The 19,690-nt window shown below is 59.1% G+C and overlaps 1 protein-coding gene across 2 annotated transcripts in view; it reads right to left on the reverse strand.

The window, feature by feature from the left end:
- SRF (serum response factor) overlaps window positions 1–12,699 on the reverse strand; it is a 37,283-nt gene extending 24,584 nt beyond the window's left edge. Inside the window, exons 1-2 of one of the 2 annotated variants that reach the window (XM_084623415.1) lie at window positions 11,996–12,699; window positions 5,424–5,690 (exon numbers count right to left, since the gene is read on the reverse strand). In XM_084623415.1, the coding sequence (XP_084479541.1) occupies window positions 5,424–5,690; window positions 11,996–12,511 (783 nt within the window). In that variant the 5' untranslated portion in view covers window positions 12,512–12,699. The remainder of the gene's footprint in view (window positions 1–5,423; window positions 5,691–11,995) is intronic. The other variant, XM_084623414.1, reaches the window with a different exon arrangement.
- Between the last annotated feature and the right edge of the window lie 6,991 nt (window positions 12,700–19,690).

Consider the following 19,690-nt stretch of genomic DNA (forward strand, 5'->3'; position numbering starts at 1 on the left):
CACCTGCGGCCAGGGATTCCTGGACGGCCACCCGTGACATGTTTGCATGCAGGACTCGGGGGAGGTTCTCAGGCCTGCTCGCAGCCCCCCAAATGCCATGGGAATCCTCACTCCAGTATCTCTACACCAGGAAAACAGGACACAGCCTGGCTCCTGGCCACCGTTCCTAGAAGCTGGTAGCGAGCCGCTAACAGCCTGCTGCCTAGCACAGTCCCTCCCACAGCCAGGGCCGCATTTACACTGCCCCAGTCAAAGCACGGGCGCTCTCAGCTCACCCCCAGGCAGCGGTGGCCGGGTGCGGGACACAAGGGACGGGACTTGACATGCTGCTGGAGCTCCTCAACCCCATGGTGCTGCTTAAGGCTAGGTGTTCCTGGTGGGGAAGGGGCTGCCCACGCCAGACCTTCCCTCTCTGCTGCAGGCACTGGCAGCCCCAAGCCCCAAACGCCCAGGGCTCAGCAGTAGCCTGGCGGCCCCCCTCTGGAAGCTGCTCTCAGGCAGCTCCCACGCAGCAGAGCCCTCATCAAACAGCTGGCAGCCCGGACAGCGTCCAGGGGCACACCAGGCTGCAGCACATGGCTCGGTGCCTGGCTCCAGGCCTCTCAGACGGGCCAGCCCAGGGATCAGCCAGGTAGAAAAGATACACAAGCAGAACGACTCCCCCACTCCCCAGCCAAGCGCCAGCCAGGCCCCATCAGGCTTAATTTAGGAGATCTAAGGAGAACATAACCCACAGCACCAGCTGGGACATGCTGTATGCACAGCAGCGCTGGGAGAGAGGCGAGGGACGCAGGTAGGAATTAAACCCAGAAGCCCTGCTCCCCCTAAACAGAAGTGTGGTCCTAGCCAGCACACAGGGCTTGGAGACATGCCCAGGCACACGCCCCTGCTGGGCCAGATGCTCCCCATGGCCAGGAAGAGGCTTGGGAGACTGCACTAAGGCAGGGCCAAGTAACCCCAGATCATGCCTGCCAAGGGGTTGCCCATGCTGGGCTTCGAGACCCCCAGTGACGGGGATTGCACTGCTTCCCTGGGCAGCCTGGCCCAGAGCTTAACCACCCAGACAAGAAGTTTTCCTAATATCCCGCCTAAATCTCCCTGTGGTGCATGAAGCTGGTTACTGCTCGTCCTCCCTTCAGTGGGCAGGAAGAACAAGATCACCCTCCTGTCTGTAGCAGTGCTTGGCATCTTCGAAGATTTATCAGGTCCCCCCGCAGCCTTCTCTTCTCGAGGCTCAGTACATGCTCAGTTCGGTAACCTTCCCTCCTTGCTCAGGGTTTCTAACCGTTCTCTGGTGGACTCTCTCCAGTCTGCCCACTGCCAGAGGCAATGGAGGCTGGCGAAGGGGGAGAGCAGCAGGGACCCACCACGCCTCAGTGCAGCCGGGCACCCGGTGGAGGGAGCGGTCAGGCTGCAGAGACTGGCCTCCCCGGTCAGCCAGCCGATAGCCAGAGACTCCTGGAGCAGCCTGAGCGGCCCCCGGCTAGGAGTCCCAGCACCCTCCCCACAGCCCGAGCACCTCAGGGCACTGCCCCTGCCCCCGTTTCCGACCTCTGCCGCACTAACCAACCCCACTCCCTGCTTCGCTTTGGCATGAATACGCCAGCCCAGTGCTTGCGAGGGCTCAGCCATCCCCGGCACCGTACTGCAGCGCCCGTCCCCACCGCCACTCCCAGGTGCTGCCCCTCCAGCAACAGCACAGAAAGGTGCTGAGAAGGAGCCCAGCTCCCTGGAGGGCCTGTGACTGCAGAGAGCCCCAGGACGCACTCCAGGCTGGGGCTTTCCATCAGCCCCCCCAGGGTCTGTGTAGCCACAAGCATGGAGCTGGCTGCCACAGAGCACCCGTCTCCTGGGAGCATCTCAGCCTCCGCTGCGACCTGCACTCAGGCTGGCCCACCGCTGGGGGCAGCGAGGGGGCTGGAGACTGAAAGAGCACACAAATCTCCCACACACTTGCCGCTGGAGGCCGGCCTGCGCTGCACCCAGGAACGCTCACAAGTGCCAGAGAATCGGCCCCAAAACCCCCTAACGTTGAGCCACCATTATACCAGGGCAAACTGGGTGAACCCAGGGCTCTATAAAGCTGGTTAGCCTGGCATCAATCCTGGGCAAACTCCTTGAAAAGCTGGAGCTGGGATCAATCAGCAGAGAATTGAAGGGGGGCAACTTAATTAATGCCAGTCAACAGGATCACGTGGGAAACAAGCCAGCTGTCGTTTCCAACGAGATCACAAGGCCAGGTGATAAGCGAACAACCCGTCCACAGACCCAACGCCACACGACTGGCGGAAGCCAACGCGACCCTCCATGCAGCCCACAGACCCAGATTCCTGACAGCGCTCAGAAAATAACTAGCTGGGGATGTTCCCAGTGGGACCCATGGGGCTCTGTACCCAGCTCAGCGCTATTCTACGTCTTTATCAATAGTCCGGAAGAAAATCCGACGTCCTTGTCGGAAACACGTGGCAGACGACAGAACTTGGTGGGTGGTAATCGGCAACGGGATACTCGGCGTTCGGGATCGCTTGGTAAAGCGGCTCCATTGACATGGATGTTAATGCAGCCCAACACCAGGTCAGACGTGTGAGGAGCAAAACCCCAGGACGGAGGCTTTTATTCTAGAACGCAGCGCCTCTGAACGGGACTTACGGGTGGGTCACGGCTGAACGCCAGCTCCCACTGCCAGGACTGTAGGAAAGATGGTGACAGATCCTTGGCTGCAAAGCAGAGGAACATCAAGCAGAAGTAGGAAGCATGGGGGTCATCACCATGTACAGCACTGGGGAGATTGTTACCGGACGCTGGGTCCACCCGTCAAATGAAAAGAAAGATGTGGACAAATTGGAGGGGGTTCTGCAGCACGGCGCATGGAGGAGAATGGTCTGAAAACACCTCTCACAGCCAGAGACTGAAGGAGGCCCAGCTAGGTAGTTTATCTACAAGTGTGTAGATGGGGAAGAGATGCCTGTGTTTGCGGGATTGGACCACCCTGCCAGCAGAAAAGATCCCACAGCTGGAAGCGGACACTAGACACATTCAGATCGGAAAAAAGACGTCAACTTCTAACAGCGAAGATCATTAACCCTGGGCACGTGGATTCTCCGACACTTGGAGACTTTACATCGCGACTGGATCTCTTCGGCAGAGACCGGCTCGAGCGCCAACAGACGTTCTGGGCCGCACGCCAGAGTCGCCGGGGGAGGCTGCCTGGCCTGTGCTTTACAGGTGGTCAGGAGGGATGAGCACAATTGGCCCTTCTGGCCTTGGGCTCTCGGAATTGCGCGAGCTCTGCAGCGTGAGTGCTCGCAACAGACACGCTTCTGCTTTTCCAGGGCTGGGCAGCTGCAGCTTGCCAGTTCCCCTCTGGCGCCAGCAGTTCAGCTGCCGAGGGACCGTAAGGCCATGGAGACTCAGCCCTGAGGTGGCGGTGCAGGGCGTCAGGACTCTGGTCCCAGTTCAGCTTCCTGGGGAGTCGGGCTGGGCACGCTGTGCGGCTCCGTCACCCTGCCAGCAGGGGCAAGGGCCGAGAGACAAGCGGGGAAGGATCCCAGGCTGCAGAACACGAGGCGTGAGACGAAGCAAGTGCTGGGGCGCGCGGGGGCTGCCCCGTGCCGCAGATGGTGGGTCGGCACGCCAACAGGCTGCGTACTGCCCCACCCCCGAGCCGGGGTGCTGCAGCAGCCCCCCCTTACTGCCAGTGCTAGCAGATCCCAGCGGATGCTTGATTTCCTTCCCACCTCAGCCTGCCAGCCAAGCAAGGGCCCAGGCCACCCACGCCAGGGGCTCAGCTGCAGGGTCCCCGCTTCTGCTGCCCCATTCCTCCGCCTTTCCAGGCTGTAGTGTGCCCAGAGAGCCCTGGAACCCCCCATGGGTGGCTGGTAGAGCCAGGAAGCCACCGACTCCAGGGGAGCAGACGGGACAGCCGGAAACAGGGTGGCCGCAGCTCAGGACGGTGCCAATAGCCCCTCCCAGCCCAGCAGAGGATGCCCAAGGCTCCGGGGCCAGCGAGCCCTGTGTGCTGCCCCCAACCCCCAGTGCCACAGAGAGGGGGCCAGGAGTCTCCCAATGCAGCGCAGAGCTTCCCCACCGAACCCACCGCCCCACTGGGGCTCAGCCAGCGCACAGCAGGGGGTAGCTACGCCCCCGCCCCCCAGGTCCTTTCAGCATAAGAGCCTGGGCATCTGCAGCACCCCACTGGGCCCTCACAGTCTGCCTGCTCCTTCCCACCATGGAGCTGGAGGCCACCGAGCCCAGGGCGCAGCCATTTCGGTGCGACTAACGCCCCGCTGCTGGTCTCACTGGGGTCTGATCCGCTGGCAGAGATACCACAGACCCGAGACCCCCACCAGTACCGGGGGAGTGGGGACACTGGTGCCAAAGAGAGGGTGGCAATCTCCCTGCAACAGGGTCTGGCAGCCACCGCCACAGCCTGCCCAGCCCCCTCCCCCCTCGCACCACGTGTTCCCTTGCTTGGGGCCTATGTCCCCAGATGTCTCATCTCCCCGTGCTGCAACCCCCCACAACAGAGCCTTTCCCAGCAGGGAGACGGGGACGGCACAGGGGAGCTCGTGAAGCCAGGAGGGAGACAGCCAGCAAGCAGGCCCCTCGGAGCCCCCAGGGGCAAAGCAACGGCCCCACGTTCTCGGCACGCCACCAGCAGCAGGGCAGGAACAGCCCGGGCAGCCAAATGTTTCCATTCCCCATGTCCTCCCTGCCCCCTTCCAAACCGGCACCAAAGCAAGAGACAGCTGCAGCTTATAAGGAATGTGAGGGGCCCTGCCAGGGACTCTGGCGAGGGAAACCAGGCCTTATATGGCCATGGAGGCAGAATCAAATTTTTATCAATGAGAGTGAGAGCATGGAGACGCCGAAGGAGAGATAACAGGGCGAGGGGCTGAGGGGGAGCGGGGGGGGGGGGCCTGCAGGGGCAGTGACACCTGTCACCCACCCCCCGCCCTCTCCGAGCTGCCCCCACCCCCACTGAGGGGAGAGCGGCTCTGTAGCTCCTAGCCAGTGAGCCCCAGGTGGGCAGGGGACCGCAACACTGAGCTTAACACAGCCCAGGCCAGGAAACTATCCTCTGGAGCCTGGTGCTCCTGCTCCCAGGTAAACTGAGGCACAGCCCCACCACAGGGAGGGGGACCCAGCTCACAGGAGCAGGGCCGGCGGCAGCCCAGGCCAGGGAGTGAAGGAGGGGGTCCAGCACCCAGGCCAGCAGACTAGGGCCCAGGATACTACGCCAGGGAACTGCAGGGGTGAGCCCCCCCGCAAGATCTAGCGGGCAGCCCCATGTTGGCCCTGCAAGCTCTCCAGTCTGGGTGGCAGGGGAGGAGCCTTCGAGCTGACCCCTGCGGTAGGGTGGTCCCCGCGCCGGGCAGAGAACAGGCAGGCCCTGCCCGCGAGCGCAGAGGAGAGGGGGTTACCTTTGTCTCGCCGCTGCTGTCGGACTCCGACACCTGGTAGGTGAGGTCGGTCTCCTCAAAGCCCGTGGCACTCATGCGCTGGTCGGTGGTGGGGTCGGACCTGGGGGGCGAGTCCGGGGAGTTCAGGCATGTCTGGATCAGCGCCTTCCCAGTCTCGCTGGTGATCATGGGCTGCAGCTTCCGCGTGGCAAACGTGTACACGTGGCCCGTCTCGCTGGCAACCAGCAGCAGTACCTGAGTGCCCGTCAGCGTGGAGAGCTCATAGGCCTGCAAGGCAGCAGAGAGCACCGGTCAGTCATGGACACCCGACGTGGGGCACAGCCACAGGCCAGGGCTAGCGTTGCCCCCACTGGGGACGCCAGCGTTACTTGCCTCTGCCTTCCCCCTGCATCCCACGCCTTGGCCTTCTCTGCCCCTTCGAGGCACCCTCACCCTCTCCCAGAGCTTCCCCCGAGCCCAGGCAGGCAGCCCGGCTAATGGGCAGGGCACAGGACTGGGACACTGGAGACCCAGCCCAGCCATGGGGCTGCAGGGTGAGCTTGGGCACGTCACTTCCTCTCCATCCCCATGCCCCCTTCCAGCTCCTTGGAGCTATGTCCCTGCATGGCACCTGGCACAACGGGGTCCCCACCAGGGTCCAGGTCTGTAGGTGCCACTGAAACCCCCAAAGTCCCCCCGAGCCCTCCGCCATGTCCCCTTTGTCCTCACTGCCATGACCAGTCCTTGGCCAACTCCAGCCTGCCCCACTGCTTCCTCCCACGCCTGCGAGCCATACACCGCTGAACTCAGCTGGACAGCCCCACCTCGCCCCCCTCCAGGCCACATGGATGTCGGTGCTGCCCCCCAAATCATCGCTCAGGCCGGCTGTTCCACCCTAACCACCCTACTGGCTTCCTCTGTATCAGGGCCCTTCCCAGCACCGCCCCACCACACTTATCTCTCTTGTCACAGCGTCCCCAACCAGCCTCGACTGCTTGTCTGCTCCTGCCAAAGCCTTCGCAGTGTCCTGCACGCCCCCCCCAAGCCTGAGGCTTGGCCATGGGCAGAGCTCGTCCAAACCTCGCCCCCATTTCTCCCCCACCGCCAGATTGCTACCAGGATCTTGGGCAGTGCCTGTCTCTCCCTGGGTTTGAACAGCACCAGCCCTATGAGGCCTCTGGGCTCCCCCACACAGCCCTAACCAGCAACAAGCCAATGCCCCCTGCCCATGGCTGCGCACAGCCCCAGCAACAGAGAGCTAGGCTCCACCAGAGCTGCCTGGCTTCAAACCCTCCACCCACACCAAGCGAACCAGCCAGACCCCCCCAGGCCGCAAGTGCCCCCAGCCAATCCTCCTGCTGCAGCCAGCCGCTGGGGGATCCGCCCTGCCCAGCAAAGCCAGAGCTCCGGCAGCCTCAGAGAGGGAGCAAGACAGTCAGCCCCGCTCAGGCAGGAAGCAGGCTGCCCCGCTGTGAGGACCAGCACCAACATTCCTGGGAGAGACAGCCCCTTGTCCCCCAGGGCAGGACCTGCACCCAGTGCGGGTCCTGTCTGATTTTTCAGCACACCGGGGCACAGGCTCCCTGCACTTCCCCGGGAAACTCCCAAAGCCCAACAGCACGGGGCCGGGGCTGCCAGGGATGTCTGCCATCAATCTTCTTGCCCTTCACTTCTCCAGGGATGGAGGCGAGCAGGGTTCTGGCCTACAGTGACCTGCGGGGGTCTGGCCTGCATCTCTCCTGGCCGAGGCTGGGATCGTCTCTGGTAACAAGGGGCCCAAGAGCAAGCAGGTATGCAGTCCTGCCACCGTGTGGCATGCCCTGCACCTCAAATCCTGCTGCCATGGAAGTCAGCCAGCGGGGCAAGGGCCGGGCCGAGGGGCCAGCGGGACAGAGCAGTTCTCAGCTAGTGTCCCACGAGCAAGTGCATCGGCGTACACACAAATGAGCTCCCGACACTAAACCCAGACAGTAAGTGCTTATAGGCAGAAACTGTCGCACCAAACCCAGCACAACCCAGGCATGGCTGCTGGGGCCCATCCCTCCTCCAGGTCAGCAGGCCAGAGCAGAAACAGCACAGAGCCCCATGTCGTTTGCTGGCCACCGCCCCCTCGCTGCCCAGCTGCTCCGGGTACAGCACTTGTCACCTGGCCAATAGCACCTCCCTGCCGCAGAGGATCCAGGGAACACCATCCGAACACACTAGCTGCATGTCCCCATTCCCAGCCACGCAGACAGGGGCCTGTGTTACTCCCCTGACCTAGCTGGGGTTTGCAGCTCCCCGGTCGATCTTATCGGCACCAGCACCCTGCCAGGGCACAGAAGCGTCAGGCCAGGCCCAGCACTGACCCCTGCTACCCCAGGCGGCCTCCGAAGTGGCCGAAGAGAGTGAGCGAGACAGACCAGGGACAGTTCAACTCACCGCCCCAGCATGCAGAGCAAGGACCAGACAGGTGCCCACCTGGTCCAGTGGGCACACAGACCCCCTGGGTGAAACTGGCCGATTGCTGCTCCTGGTGCTTTGGCAACACTCGGGCAGGCAGAGCTTTCCCCAGAGGGACTGCGGTGGCTGGCACTATGCTCTGCCTTTGCGCTAGCCTGGACCCAGCCGGTGGGAGCCACTGGCCTTCCCCACCGTGCTCAGAGCACTCAGGCAAGAGCGGGGAAGGGGACAGAAAGCCCCCAGCGCAGTCCCGGCCAGAGGAACAGGGCCTGTCCCACCCCCAGCACCCCCAGCCTGCTGAGGGGAGCTGCCCGCCCCGCCAGAGCGCCCCGGGGGCAGCAGCGCTGTCTCAGGCCCACGGCCAGGCACACGAGCACCCAAGGATCCAGGGGGCAGCCCAGCCCATAAGCCAGAGGCAGCCGCTGCCCAGCCTTCGGAGCAGGTCAAATCAGGGCAATCCCTGGTGCAGCCTCACAGGGAGCAGCGACAAATCCGTGCCAGGCAGATCAGTTACACCGGCACGACTGCCACGCCAGGCTAGCGGGGAAGAAACACCGTACTGCAGGAGGCAGCCCCCCGCCCCGGACGCTGCCGCGTACAGAGCGACATACGGCACAGCCCCAGCCGTGCAGAGCAGCCCCAGCCGGAGGAGACCATGCCGGGGTCCCGGCAAGGCACCCATGGGGGCAAAGCACCGTTCAGCAGCACTTCAAGGAGGTCACATCAGCAGCTGGCTCTGCTTCCACTGAGCCTGCCGACTCCGCCTTCCCCGCCCCTCTGATGGCATCACCTGCCCGTGTGCCCTGCATGTCACCATGCAGGGAAGAGCACCTGCTGGCACTGGCCACAGCCAGGGAAGAGAAGGGGGTGCTGTCAGAGGTACTCCGCGGTCAGGTGCACTACCCCAGACCATCCCCAGCATCATCATCGCATGCCTCAGGGTTGCAGAATCAAAGCAGCTGGCTTCCAAAGGTACAGCCCCCGGCCACTCTCCTCACTCAGCAAGGTACCGCCCTGTTCTCAGGGGCAACCTGCCACAGCTCCAGATTCTTCCCGGTTTGTTACAGGCCCGGCAGAGGTTTCCCAGACACCCCCCTAACACCCACGGCACAGCACAGCAGCCCCTCACAGGCAGCTCTCTGCCCCCATCCGCTGCCAGGACCCTCTTCCAGCAGCTTCCCCCTCTACCCAGGGGGGAAAATCACACTGTACTGGCCCAGAGGCGCCCTGCACAGACAGCGTTTCTCAGGACACATCGGCACACAGCAGGGAATCGTCACATCCAGAGACTGGCATAAGCCCTGAGGCAGAAGGTTTAAAGTTCTGGAAGGGATCTATCGCGACAACCCTGGGTATTCGCGATAGCCATAGAGATGCCCAGTCCCCTTTTGAACCTGGATAAGCCAAGGGTCTCCCTTTTCCGCCCCACTCATTGTTTATCGACTTTTGTCACACCCTCTCTAATTCATCGTCTTCCTGCAGTAAGGAATCACTCTTCAGAGAGGAGCCCTCCTGGCCCTTGACCGTTCTCTAAACTGCTTTGTTCTGTAACCTCCCGGGTGAGACGAAGGCAGAACTATACATGGGCCCCATGTGGGGCTGCACCAATGACCTGTACAATGGCATCATCTTCCATCCCATTCCTCAGCTATCTGGTCCGATTTTTAGATTATTTTGAGAGCTCCCCACAATGATGCCCAGGTCCCGTTCCTCATTTGATAGGAGAGCCCAGTAACCTGCACGAACAGGTCAAGTTTCCCCCTCTAACGTCCAGTACTTTGCATTTCCTGACGCTGGAGTCTGTTTGCCCATTCTCCCAGCCTGCCTCAGGCTCTCCGAAGCTCCTCTGGTCCCGACTAGCCTAAATAACTGGGTCTCCTCTGCAAACCTGCGACATCCCTGCTTACCCCCCTTTCCCAGCTCAAATCAATAATCGTTCAAACCCCAACTGGCTCAGCTCAGCCCTTGAGATAGAGGAGAAGATGCCAAAGAGCCCTTGATCCAAGCTGAGGTTTCCCAGTATAGTCTGGGAATTGGGATTCACACTGCAGTCCTGACGAGCACAGCCCCTCGGCGCACTGTCTGCCCGACTGGCTGAGATACCTATACTCAGGTGATACCTTACACCCATTCAGTAACACCAGCTCACCAACGACCTTCCCGGGGCTGGCCACAGACTTGCATTAGGCAGAGCCCTTGAGTCGCTAGCCAACCAGGGTTGGCGTAGAGCTTCTCATCCCAGCTCCTAAGGCTTCTCTAACTCTTGGCTGGCCACACCTTCATGAGCACAAGTGGAGATGCTAGACAGCTGATAGGAGGGGGACCCACTCTGTGCTTCACCCCTCAGTTTGGATGAACAGCTCCTGAATCCCTTGGGTCACACCATTCTGTTCAGAGCAACAGCCCATCTTCCCAAGTCTGCCCTGTACCGCTCCAAGAGAGGCCAGGCCACTGCCTTAGTACCAATACTGCGTTTTTGGGTTGTTCCCCCGTCTCACTACAGTCAAGATCTCGAGGCTAGGAAGCAAGTCTGCTGAGTAGGACAGATCACATGTGAGAGCATCAAGTGAAGGCAAGACAATAACAGACCTGCTCCTGCAGCTCTGGTAGAAACGCATCTGGAACAACATGTTCTGTTCTGGACTTCAGTACCAAAAATATGTCAAGAGTTTGGAAACCAGCAAGCGGATTTATGGGCAAGAGGGACTGACTTCCAAGGAAGGGAGCTAGAGATGTGCCCAGTGTGGCTAGGCGAACACTTTGGGGGGGCAGCAAAGCATAACTCAGTGTGTTGGGGGGTGCGAACTCAGAGGGAGGGGATCTATTAGGACAGTACAAAACTCCATCCGGTCACTCCTAGGGACATGCTAAGAGACCAGTTGGGCCAAATATCGAGATGAGCTCTGCAACGGTCAGGACTCTAGAATGCTCTCCCCAGCTGGGTCAGTCAGCATTTACATTGGGTAGAGCACTAGGGTGTGTATGGCAAGCATACCCCCTCTCACGGGGTACAGACCCTCCCTTTCTCAGAAGGTTTCAGTTAGCGCTGAACCTCATGCGTACAGCCGGTCTAGAATAGGAAAACTGGTGGGATTTACATCCTGTCCGCAAATCCTTCTTGAACAATGTTTTGAATACTACTTAGCCCCTTGTGTGTAAACAGGATTTAGACACCTTTAAAAACATCTTCCTTCCTCATGATCTGGGGAGAGCCCTGAAACGTCACCAACAGTTAACACACGTTTCCCTAGGCGCTGCACGTTGGCAGTTTAGTACCCGGCCAATACTTGGCCCAGCTGTGATATGACTGGTCTCCTTGAGGCAAGAGACTATCATCATCAATCATGTTGACTACAGTAGGGCCTAAGGGCCACCCAAGTTGGCTCATCAGTATATCTGGTCACCCAAGTATCTCTCTCAGTATTTTCAGTGTTCCCATCTCAGCACACTAAAGCCACCCCCTCCTATTAACCCTACACTGGGCTTAGCCTCCATCCCACAAGGGTGACTCTGCACCCCCTTCCACCCCAACAACCAGCATGCCAGCCTCAGTCTAGCTCCCACGCAGGTTTAAAGCCATGCCAGGACCTTATCTGGCCCAACAGACCCCGCTCAGCAAAGCCTTGGAGGGGAAGTCATTTTCTGGCCCCTGCTTCAGAAGGGGGAGAGGTGAGAAGTCCCAGCTGTCACTGAAGACAGCCACCCCAGTGCCCCTTTCCCACTCCTCCCCGAGGGGCTCCCTAGCCCGGAACCCGATCTGACCCCGGGGGCTGGCTCCCTGGGGTGGTGGGGTGGGGGATATTCCCAGGGGATCCCCCTCAGCACCTTTACAAGCCGCAGCTCCAGGCCTGGGGGCTCGCAGCGGGGTCCCTCTGGGCCCCCACCTTCCTCCAGACACGCCTTCGCACGCCAGGAAAGGGGGCGCACGGCCCCCCCCCCGCCGTGTCCCGAGCCGCCCCCACCCTCCGCTGTGACCCCACGAGGGGACCCCCCCCCACCCCCAGCCTCTCCCCGCCCCCCGGCGGCTGCAGGGGCCCCTCTTCCGCAAAGGCCCGGGCCTCCTAGCCCGGCCCCACCTTCCGCCTGGGAGCTGCGGGCGCGCCCCGCCGAGCCCCCGGAGCCCGGCCCCCCGGAGCCCCCCGGCCCGGTACCTTCTTCATGATGCCGGTCTTCCGCTTGCTGAACGTGGTGTAGCGCCGCAGCTTGTTGTCGATAAATTCCATCTTGATCTTGACCCGGCCCCGGGTCTTCTTGCCGGGCTTGGCCCCGCTCACGGCCCCGCTCACCCCGCCGTAGCCCGCGGCCGCCGCCGCCGCCGCCTCGGGCCCGACCACCACGTCCCCCAGGCTCCGCTTCAGGCCGCGCCGCTCGCCGCTGCCCAGCTCGTCCTCTTCCGCCGACTCCGAGTCGCCCTCGCTGCCGCTGTAGAGCGGCCCGGCCCCCGCCGCCGCCGCCGCCGCGTCCCGGTCCCGGTCCCGCTCGAAGCGGGCCCCCGCCAGCCCCGCGCCGTTGCCGGGGCCGCGGCCCCCCGCCCCGCCGCCGCCGCCGTTCGCGCCGCGCGGCGCCCCGGCCCCCGGCCGGCCCGAGGCGGCCCGGGCCAGGGCCATGCCGGAGCCGCGGGCCAGGGCGGCCGCGCCGTTGCCGGCCCCGGCCTGGCTGGGTAACATGGTGCCGCGGAGAGCGAGCCGCGCAGGGGACCGCGAGGGCGGGTCAGGCTGGCGCTGCCATGGGCCCCGCGCCGGCTGCTCCGGCCCGGCCCCCGCCTCCGCCGCCCGGCCCGGCCTGGCCCCGCTCGCTCGCTCGCTCCCGCTACAGAGGGATCCGCTCCGGCCCGCCGCCCGCGCGCCGCTGGCCCCCCATATAAAGCGATACAATGTTGCCTTTTATGGCGAAGCCGCTCCTTATATGGCGCGCGCCGGCGCCTCCCGCCCATTGGCCGCCCTCTGGCGGGCCTCGCTCGGCATTGGGCGAGGGGGGGGGGGGACCGCGCGGCACCGCCCATTGGCCCAGGGGGGTGGGGCTTGATTTGCATACATTCCTGGGGAGCTGTGCTCACGCTCGACGTCAGCCGGAGGGGCCGAGGACAGAGGGAGGCTCTTAAAGGGCCAGAGCCCCATGCACGCATGCGGGGCGGCAGCGCGGGCCTGGCCCGGGACAGAGCCGGGCCAAGCCGGAAACAGAACGAGGAGAGGCCGGGGTCGCGCAGGAGGGGGCGGGGGGAGCTCAGGCCAGGCGCAATGGGGCTGGAGGCCTCTGCCCTGGGTTATTCCTAGTCCCTGGCCCGGGATCCGGACAGCAGGGGATTTGGCCCCGTTTATTGCCCAGCCTCACCAGTGGTTGGTGAAGGCTTCTGGCCTTGGGAGCCACCCCGCTCACACTTCCACCCAGGGATTTCCCTACACCCCCACTATGGGGGTGTTTAACCCCCCCCCAAATTTCCCTAACACCCCCCACCAGTTTTGTGATCTAGTTACATGCAGTGTTGCCAATTTAGTGATTGTTTGTACATTTGAATTGAAATTGAAACATTAATACAGACTTTAAAAGCATATACGGGCTATGATAACATAGGTGTATCTGAAAAAGTATCATAGATTTGAAACATAGACTAGCTTCCTTGTACCGCTGTTTATGACCATGTCAGTGCATTCATTTCAGTGATGTTGGCCACCCTAATAATTTCAAATTATAATTTGTAAGCAAAGTCTAAAGGAGCTCTCCCGAACTGCTAGTGAGGTAAGGCTTCAGGGCCAGGCTGTATTTACATTCATACCTAATCTACCTAGGTATCCAGCAGACAGAGCTGTGTTGCCCAAGTGATAGATTTTGGCTGGGGTTGGGTTACAAATTACTTGAATGCGGGGGGGAGGGGGCATAATGAAATGTTGTTGGTCTTATTGTTGGAGTAAAGGCAGTAGAACTGTACTTAGCCTCTGCTGATTGAGGGCATCAAGAGAGAGGGTGGGGACAGGGTGTTTTGCTTGATAGTCTGCCTGAGTCTCCCCTGTTTAAAGACAGAGCTGATTAGGCTCCATAGATAGTCTTTGTTTTAAGTGACCACTACAGCTGAAATCACTGATAATCAAGTCTAAGCGCTTAGACCTGCTGTGGGACAGGGTTTCTGTGGCAGAGACGGCCCAGTCTGCACTAGCAGCGAGGTTCCCGCACGGAGAGCTCAGCTGAAATCACTGAGAGCTGGGTAGAGCCTCAAGAGACCCGCTCACAGAGGTCACAGTGGCAGCAGAAGGTGACGGCGCAGGGCCATTGGCAACAGAGCAGTGGAGTGAACGGTGGCACAACGAACAGCAGTGGCCAGAGCGAACAGCGAGCAGCTGGAGGAACGAGCGAGGTGCCTTCTTGCCCCCACCTGGGAGGTGAACTCACGTGAAAGCACCTCTGAACTCTGAGTCTCCACTGACCAAGGACAACACCGGTGAGTGTTAATGGGGTTGTTAAGAATGCTGGAGCCACAACACAGTTCATGCGAACAAACATGGCTGTGGCATCCTACTTTCTGTTTCAGCAAGAGATACCACACGCTACGAACTGGAGGCCAATGTTAAGTGCATTGTCACTTGTTCATCCTGAAGTTGAACACTGGTTCCGAACAAGACCAGCAAATGCTCACTGTCTTTCTGCACGAAACTCAACTGACTGGCTAGATGCATGCGGTGCAACAGTGAAAGACTCAACAGTTGAAAAAGTGAAGAACTCTCTCACCACATTCAAAAAAATGGCATACATGGCTGATGAATGCACCAATGCAAATGGTCATCAAGTACTAAATCATTGTGTACGTTATCTTGATGTCAGGGGTAGGCCAGTAGATGCATTTCTAAATGTTCAAGTTATAGAAGACAGATTGGCTGCATCTGTGACAACCCACATCTTAGAAGAGTTAAATGCTTGTCAGTTGGATCCCAAACAGATGGCTGCTTGTGCATTTGATGGAGCTACAGACTTCTCTGGAAGACATGGTAGAGCACAAGCTTTGCTCAGAGTATGCATCCGACGAAGTGAGCTGTAGCTCACGAAAGCTTATGCTCAAATAAATTGGTTAGTCTCTAAGGTGCCACAAGTCCTCCTTTTCTTTTTGCGAATACAGACTAACACGGCTGTTACTCTGAAATCAGAGAAAAGTGTAACCCTGTTCTCTCCTATACACACTGCAGAGGCCATCTACGCCAACTAGCGCTAGTACGAGCTGCAGACTCTTCAAAAGACATTTAAAAAGCTATAAATGTAATGTCTTCATTATGTTCTTTTTTCAAAAAGAGTCCAAAAAGACTGAATATCTTCGAACACATCGAAGATACACTGGGACTGAAGTTCAAATTAGTCCTACCTGGAACAACCCTCTGGCTTTCTCATGAGCCATCCTTGGCTGTTGTCTTAAAATTACTCCAGCCATTATTACTGGCTTTGGAAAGTATCTACCAAGATGGGATGGATCTAAGTAGTGACGCTGGTGGATTACTTTTGCTACTACATTCAGAGAAGACTATTGCCGTTCTCTCTCTTGTAAGTCTACTGTTGAAACCACTTGGGTCATTAAACAATGCCATCCAGGCATCTCCTACAACAGTAGTAGATCTTTGTCCAGCAAAGCTTGCCCAGAAGCTACATTTGGATCACTCCGAGAGCTATCCATTGAAAAAGTACTGGAAGAAGCAAAGACTTCAGCCCAGAAGTTGAGTAATGAAGGCATTTATATTGACTCCTTAAGTGAAGAGGACAAGAAGTGTTTGTTAAGACAACTGAAAAAGTACACCGACTTGATTCTTAAAAATCTACAACAGCAACTTCTAGATTCTACTCAACCGCTACGTAGCTTTTACAGACCCCTGTCCTATAAAACACTGACAGTTGAGTGGAGTGAGGCACAAGCAGCCATGGGGCTGCCGTGTGCTCGGGCCAGAATAAAGAATTTGAACTCAGAGTGGAATATCATACGACGAATGAATGAAGATTTGACTTCAACTTTTTTTTTATCATCGCTAGTGGCTCGACCCGATCTTTGTGCTCTGTTTCCTGGGCTGACAGAAGTAGGAATTCATCTCTCGCTGCTCCCAGTCACAACAGCTACAATTGAGCATCCTTTTTCATCATTGAATAGAATTTTGTGTTTTGAAAGAAGCCGTTTTACGCCCATTAGTTCATCCACACGATCAGGCAGATCAGTTGAAGGACTGGAAGTACCGGACACACGAGAAGCCACCAAAGATGAACGCATTGCATTCAAGAAGTTTATTAACAACTTGTGCAAAATTATAACAACACCAAGAAGGATGAAGATGATGTGCTTCATAGAAGGCTTGAGTAGCCAACTTTAATTGGTGTGATGATTTTAAAATCTAATAAAATGGTCATGAAACATTTTTCAGTTTTTACTATGGTGCCATACAGCCCATCTTCACCCTCACGGTCTCACCCCTCATCGGCCCTGACCGCCCCCCTGTAAATTTGAACACCCTCCCCCAATTTCCATTCCTGGGGAAAACACTGCCTCCACCCCAGTGGATGCCTGGGGGGTTGGGCCGGCACTTTCCAGTACTAAAGACCTGCCATGAGCCCATCAGCGGAGCTGAAAGCAGCCACTGCCCTCCTCTTCCTATTGTCCAGCAACCTCTCACATCCCTGTTTCACCAAGTCATGCCAAGGTTTAACGTTTGATTAGCCTGTGGAACTCAGTACCACAAGATATCACTAAGGCCAGGAGCATACACAGGTTCAGCAAGCAACTGGACACAAATATGCACAGGAACATCCACAGTCACCATAGACAACATGAAAATAAGGGCCATAAATGCTCATTTCAGGGCAGAAGGCAGCCACAAACTGATGGGGGCTGGGAGAAATTCCCCGGGCGGGCAGCTTATTCTGAAGCTGTCCACTCTCAGGGTTCTCCCACCTTCCTGTGAAGCAGCTGATCCTGACCACTGGTGGAGACAGGCTATCAGAGTAGCTGGGCCCTGGCTCTGACCCAGCCTGGCAGTTCCTATGCCAAGGCTTATACAGCTAGATACAAAGGTATGGCTTCATATCGTGCCTAAAAATGGTGGGGAGCTAGAACCCACGCGTCCCATGTGTTTCACACAAGGTCCTTTTATTTCTTTGAGACTTAAGTAGTTACCCTACAACCAGCTAAAGACAGCAAAAAAGGGGGCCCCGTTCCCTTTCCCCCAGCATCCTCAAGGATAGCAGCTATCTTTGGGGTGGGGAAGTAGGGGCCCCAACTCTCTGTCCCATTCCTCCCCCACTCAGCAGAACCAGTCACCCCCATATTGCATCCTTTTTCTAGCACAGGAAGGGGAAGGATAGGAGGGGCTGGCTTCCCAGTGTCAGTCAGGGGAGGGGGGCAGGGAGAGGAGGGGTATTCCCAGGGAGAGGTGCGATAGGATGGGAAGCTCCACAACAGAACCTAAGCTAGGGGCCCCAGCAGGAGGGGACAGCCAGCATACGTATCATTCATGCTAGGAGCAGGAGTGGGATAACTCTCAGCCACTCTAAGGACAAGGGCTGGGACTGCAGAGGGTACAGAGACCAGAGGAAGGGAACAAGCCAGCCCTCCCCTGGGGGTGGGCCACAGGGAACAGGTCAGATACAAGAAAGACTGCAACAGAGATGCTGCTGGCCAGGAGAGTTCAATGGGGGCGGGGGACACAGAGAGAGGATGGACTATCCGACTCCCTAGTTTGAGCTTGTAACAGGCTCTTACCTCCTCCAGCATCTGACCCTGCTGCTGCCACCCCAATAACATCAGAGGGAATCACAGCACCCACCGCCCTTGTTTTCAGAGGGAGGCTGGCTGAGCTCCATCACACTCACCAGGACACACACACACTTCCCCCAGACTTCTTTGCTGGCTCCCATTCCCCAGGCCCTCTGCCCGAGAGCCAAGGCTGGCCTCTGGGCCAGCAGTAACACATCCAGCCCTCCTGGCCTGAGCTCAGGCTGCCCCTTACATCGCCCAGCAGAGCTGGTTCTTGGTCACATGTTCCCATCACAGGAGCACTGGTCTCCCTCCCTTCACCTGGGGAGGCCGGCTACCCCAGCACAGGTGAGGCTGAAGATACCCTCTTAAAGGGCTAGCTCAGCCTGGGACAGAGCCCTCACGGTAGCCACGCGAGAGCTCCTCTTGAGTCCACAGATCACTGCCTGGAGAAAGAGAGAACCGCCCCTGGGTCTGGCTGAGCAGCCAGCCGGGGCTGAGGGGTTATTGGAGCATGGCTCTCATCTCTAGGCTAGTTCTTTTCCCACCGCTGCTAACCGTAATCTCCCCTTTCCCTCACCCCGTGCAAGAGAAAGGGACCAAGCAGCCTCGGAAAGGGGCGGAGGGGTCCTTTGTCTGATCAGCAGGAGAGGCAGGTAGGAATGGCCTTTTCTGGTACCCAACCCTCTGACACAGGGGAGAAGGAGCCCTCTGCCATGCTTGGGAATGAGTGCAAACGGCCCTGGGGAGCACAGCGCTGCTTGGGACTGCTCACCCAAGGAAGCCCTTTATAGGGCCCCACAGAGGAGAAGGGGTGAACGAACCCCACTGTCTTACACAAGCTGAGGCTTGAGCGTCAATTTGGGCTGGACCTTCCAGTGGAGGTGTGGGGCTGTACCTGGAGTTACATGGGAAATGCCAGACACTGAGGCCTCAACGTGACTGTGGGGTTGGTGTCAGCATTCACGTCCCAGCAGAGATCCTGGCCCAGAGCCCGTTGACTGCAGTGGCGTTGGGACAAGGCCCACAGTGGGCAGGGCTGTGGGAAAGTCCATGGATCTCATGGCACTGGAGAGGACGGGGGCCTGCTGCTCTCTACTCCCTGGGGAGAAACAGCAGCAGGGCAGTGTGGGAGAAATCATCATGGGCTTGGAGGGGAGTGAACCGCTCACCACCTCACCCCTTGGGACGCAGACGCCTGCCCGAGCGCAGAGCCGAGAGCCCCTTCCCTAGGTGAGCACCGGCCTTCCGGGGGCAGACAGGGTCCGAGCAAGGTGCAGTCACTCCTGCCTGCCTCAGGAGTTGCCCAAGGCTGTTCAGAGGCTCCTGGAGGCTCAGATTCCTGAGCTGCGGGCAGAATCCTGGCCCATTGTAGCTTGTGCAAGACGTTCCCTTGGCTCGGGAGGCGGGCAGGCTGCTGGCCTGGCTGAGCTGCATGGCAGGACAGCCCCAGCCATTGCCGTGTGTCCCGGTCTCACTCCATCTCGTGCCCTGCCCCCACCTCCCTCCTTGCAGGAGCTGATGGAGAGGGAGAGGGGGCTGAACCATTCCGGGGCTATCTGGCCAGGATGGGGTTGCTTGGTACCTCCCTGCCAGGCAGTAACATTACCACCCCCGTGCGAGTGGTATGAAAGCCTAGACGGGGCCTCGGACTGTGCAATCCATTCACGATTCTGAGTGATGGACATAATACAGCTTCCCAGGCTGGGAACGTGCGGTCCGGGACCAGGCCTGGCAATCCGAGCCGCAGGGACGGCGTGCTGGTGTTAGACAGAGGGCACTATTCCACATACCAAGTGTAATGCCTGTGGGTGCACCGGCCATCTTCCATACACTGGTTGCGAGGTGCTGCAGTCCCAGGGTCCGACTCATGGGCAGGGCAGGATTGCTGTGGAGAGGTTCCTGTCATTTCTCCTGAGGATGGGTCCCCTAGCTGCAGTCCTGCCGGGGAAGAGGTGTGTATTGATGGCTTGGCGTGGCAGGGTCTGAGACACAGAGCGATTTCATGGAGACTCTGCCTCAATGTGTGGCTCAGGCAGCAGGGAGAAGCGAAGTCCAAGGAAGCTAGAGGTATCGTTTTATCGCCTTAAGCTGCCTTGCGTCCACCTACGTGTCTTCACTTAAAATTCTCTCC

Source organism: Lepidochelys olivacea (genome assembly GCF_965140295.1).
Source record: "Lepidochelys olivacea isolate rLepOli2 genome assembly, chromosome: 3".
Classification (NCBI taxonomy): domain Eukaryota; kingdom Metazoa; phylum Chordata; order Testudines; family Cheloniidae; genus Lepidochelys; species Lepidochelys olivacea.